This window comes from Orycteropus afer, unplaced genomic scaffold (genome assembly GCF_000298275.1).
Source record: "Orycteropus afer afer isolate SDZICR_OR568_19922 unplaced genomic scaffold, OryAfe1.0 scaffold00089, whole genome shotgun sequence".
In the NCBI taxonomy this organism is placed as follows: Eukaryota; Metazoa; Chordata; class Mammalia; order Tubulidentata; family Orycteropodidae; genus Orycteropus; species Orycteropus afer.
The window spans coordinates 6,845,180-6,848,965 of record NW_006921676.1 but is presented as its reverse complement, the minus strand read 5'-3'; the positions used below and the strand labels follow the sequence as shown (position 1 = coordinate 6,848,965).

General features: G+C 37.0%; 1 protein-coding gene across 1 annotated transcript in view; it reads left to right on the top strand.

Moving 5' to 3' along the window:
• ATP11A (ATPase phospholipid transporting 11A) overlaps nt 1-3,786 on the top strand; it is a 194,681-nt gene that overhangs the window by 73,939 nt on the left and 116,956 nt on the right. Inside the window, exon 3 of the mRNA XM_042781157.1 lies at nt 3,661-3,768. Coding sequence (XP_042637091.1) covers nt 3,661-3,768 — 108 coding nt within the window. The remainder of the gene's footprint in view (nt 1-3,660; nt 3,769-3,786) is intronic.

The following is a 3,786-nucleotide window of genomic DNA, read 5'->3' as shown; positions in this document are numbered from 1 at the left end:
GAAACCCAAGGAGGGGTCGCTATGAGTCGGGTCCAACTCGACAGCACATAACAATAGCAACAATATGAATAAAGCCAGTGACTGACATTAAGAAGAATGCATCTCAGTTACTTCCATTATTCATTTAGCCAGTTAAATTTCAGTTCCAAGGAGTTGGGGCTAAATTCGGTGAAGCCCCTTTGTTGTATGAAGTGAACCTGGAACATCTCTACTAATGTCTCAGCAATGCTTGGAAATTGACATATGGGATCTCTCACAAAAACATAACCAATGTGAAGATGAAAAATGATGTTTCCCTAGCATTATGCATCTCTCCTCAGTAACTTCCCCATTTTCTGAACCAGAAATGCTCCAACCCAGACTTTCACATTTAGTTCAGTTTGCCCTATGGATATTCTCTTGTCAGTACTTGTACCTCCTGTATAGGCTGTGAGTCCTCTTTCCTGGGCACAGGAGATGATGACATCACTCTAGAACAGGGGTTGACAAACTATTCTACATGAGCCAAATCCAGCCCAATGCCTGTTTTTGTAAATAAAGTTTTCTTGAAACATACCAAAAAAAAGCAAACCAAACTCACTGCCTCTGAGTCTATTCAACTCATAGTGACTCCTCCTTCTTGGGTTTCTGAAGTGGTATCTTTATGGGAGTAGATTGCCTAGTCTTCCTTCTGAGGAGTGGCTGGTGGGTTTGAACCTTCTGGTTCTTGGAACATAGCCAGTCCTATTATTTATGTATAGTTTGCAGGTATTTTCATGCTATAATGACACAGTTGACATTGACAGATACATACAGTTACAGAAACTGTATGGTTCACAAAGTCTTAGCTATTGCTATCTGGCCTTTACAGGAAAATTTGTTGACTCCTGCTGTAGTGTATGAAGCACTCCTCAAGAGAGGGCTTAATTTGAATGCCAAAAAAATGAAACTGGTTCCTTCCCTGTATTTCAGTAAGCTACAGTGGCTCCTACATTAGAAGGAAAATACCTTTGTTGCTACTTCAGACTTTTGTCTGACTTTATTTTTTTAAGTGTAAAATTCAGTGGTTGTGCAACTATCACCACCATCTAATTCCAGAACATTTTCATCACCTCAAAAAAGAAACTCCATTGTGTATACTCTTTGGCACCTTATTTACATTATTTTGTGTGCAGAGAAATAGTACAGAGGATAGGTATTCATCATCTTTAAACTTAAAATGTGTTTTCATATCTAGCAAAACTTAAATAAAGTACATTGTAATCAATTTAGAAAACTTCCACATAGTGTATCTCCCAGTTTCACATTTTTCAAAATACTATACCAAATTCTTGGACCAAAAGTGTATGTTTTCTCATATCTGGACATTTTCAGAGAAGGGCCACTTTAAACTTTGTAAAGCTTGTGGAGAGAACTTAAATTTATATATATGTTCCTATTTACGGCAAAGGGATTTAGAGTTATTAGTTACAAGAGGTGAGGCTGCTTTCCAGTGCTTTAACCAATGTCTGAGTGTAGATAAGGACTACTGATACTGATAATTTTCAATGTTTGTTGCAATTAATTAAGTGCATAGAAAACTATACGGATGTTTTAGTTGTCTGAGTAAATTAAGGTAGTTTACTCAGTTTACTAAGAGTCTGAGCTGATAGAGACAACTTAAAGATACAGTTAAGAGAAGTATCTTAGGCTGTCTTGTACTTTTTCAAGATAAAATTTTTCAGTTCTGCTTGTGGAAATATAATTAATTGGTGCTAAGTTTCTTGAGGCCTTATTGGCATTCTCTATTAAAAGCCTAAAATTTTAGTCTTGCTTATCTTTTGACTCTTGACATTTCTTTTTCTAGGAATCTATCCTAAGGACATAATCATGGCTATACACAAAAATATAATTATAAAGATGTTTCTCAAAGTATATTTATAACTGTAAACATTTAAAGCATTAGGAATTGGTTAAATAAATGATATAGTCATATGATAAAATACTGTGAAACCAAAATATAGAAATATATTTAATAATTTGAGACAATGTCCATGACATATCAAGGCTGTTGTTGTTGTTGTTATATGCTGTCAAGTCAGACCCAACTTATAGTGACCCCTCCTTGGGTTTCCGAAGCAGTATCACTATGGAAGTAGATTGCCCAACCTTCCTTCCGAGGCGTGGCTGGTGGGTTTAAAGTACCAGCCTTCTGATTAGCAGTCAGATGCTCTAGGCACTATGCTACCAGAGCTCCTACAAAGTAGAATTGTATGTGCAGTATGATTGTAATTTTGAAAATATAGCCAGCTAGAATTAATTATACATATAACTGTAATCACATTTTATATATTAGTTATTTATCCATTAGTATTTATAGTAGTTTGTACTAAGTGATACAGTTAGGGTTGTTTTTGTTTTAGGGAGTTAGGGAGGGAGTTTATATGTATTTTCTAATTTTGCCCCCATGACATGTACTTTTTTCATAATACAAAAGAGAAAAGCTACTTTTGAGAAGTTGTTTTTTGCTCCTGTTACTTATTTCTTAATTTTCTTTGCAAAAATTTATCTTTTTGCAGCACTAAGTTGTCAAGTGAACCCATTCTCCAAAAATACAGAAAGTTAGGATCTAGAGACATTGGGTTCAGAGTATAGTCCAAGCCAATGGTTAGAAAAATATTTTTATTTTCTCGTTTCTTGCATTACAAATATTCTTTAAGCTTTCTGGATGTGTGCATTTATTTTACAGATACTGAATATCTACCATATACTGAACGTTTTCTAGGCACTAGAAGTAATAATGGAAGGAAGGTTGGGCAATCCTACTTCCGTAGTGATACTGCCTCGGAAACCCAAGGAGGGGTCGCTATGAGTCGGGGACGACTTGACGGCATATAACAACAACAACAACAACAGAAGTATTAATAGTTTAAAAAGCAGACATGATCCCCTTGCCCCTTACATTCTAGTGAGAGAGACAGACAATAAAGAAGCAACAATACATAATGTGACATCAGGTAGTGACATATATTGTGCAGAACAGTAAAGAAGTTTAGGGAGAAGGTATCTCTAGCAGATATGTGACTGATTTATACAAGACGGTGAAGGCTTCTCTGAGGAATAATATTTGATCAGAGAACCAGATGAAATGAGGGGTGAGTCTTAGAGAGGAAAAAGATAAAAGGGTGAGAGTTTTCATGGATGAGGAAGAGCAAGTACAGAGTCCTGGGAGGCAGGACTAACTGAATGTGTTAAGGTCTAAATTTCAGTTAGTATCCCATTCAGTGGGGATATTTTGCTTTCCTCACCCCTGGGGCCAGCTAAGCAGGTCCTAGGGACACATCAGAGGCCCCAGGACAGTGACCCCTGACAGTAAGCAGCCTTGTGTGGTACCCATACCAAAAACCAAAGTCAGTGCCATCAAGTCAATTCCAACTCATAGCAATCCCCATTGGGTTTCCAAGTCTATTAAATCTTTACAGAAGCAGAAGGCCCCATCTTTCTTTCATGGAGTGGTTGGTGGGTTCAAACCACTGACCTTTTAGTTAGTAGCCAAATGCCTTAACCACTACACCACCAGAGCTCCTTACAGTAGCCACAGTACTATAAATTGCCATTTATCCTGTCAGGAAAAGAAAGTTTAGGAAACACCATTTTACATTTTATTCTGTTACGTGGAATTTGTTTTTGTTTTGTATTTAGGGTTATGAAGACTGGCTTCGCCATAAAGCAGATAATGCGATGAACCAGTGTCCCGTTCATTTCATTCAGCATGGCAAGCTTGTTCGAAAGCAAAGTCGAAAACTGAGAGTAAGTAATAACTGACAT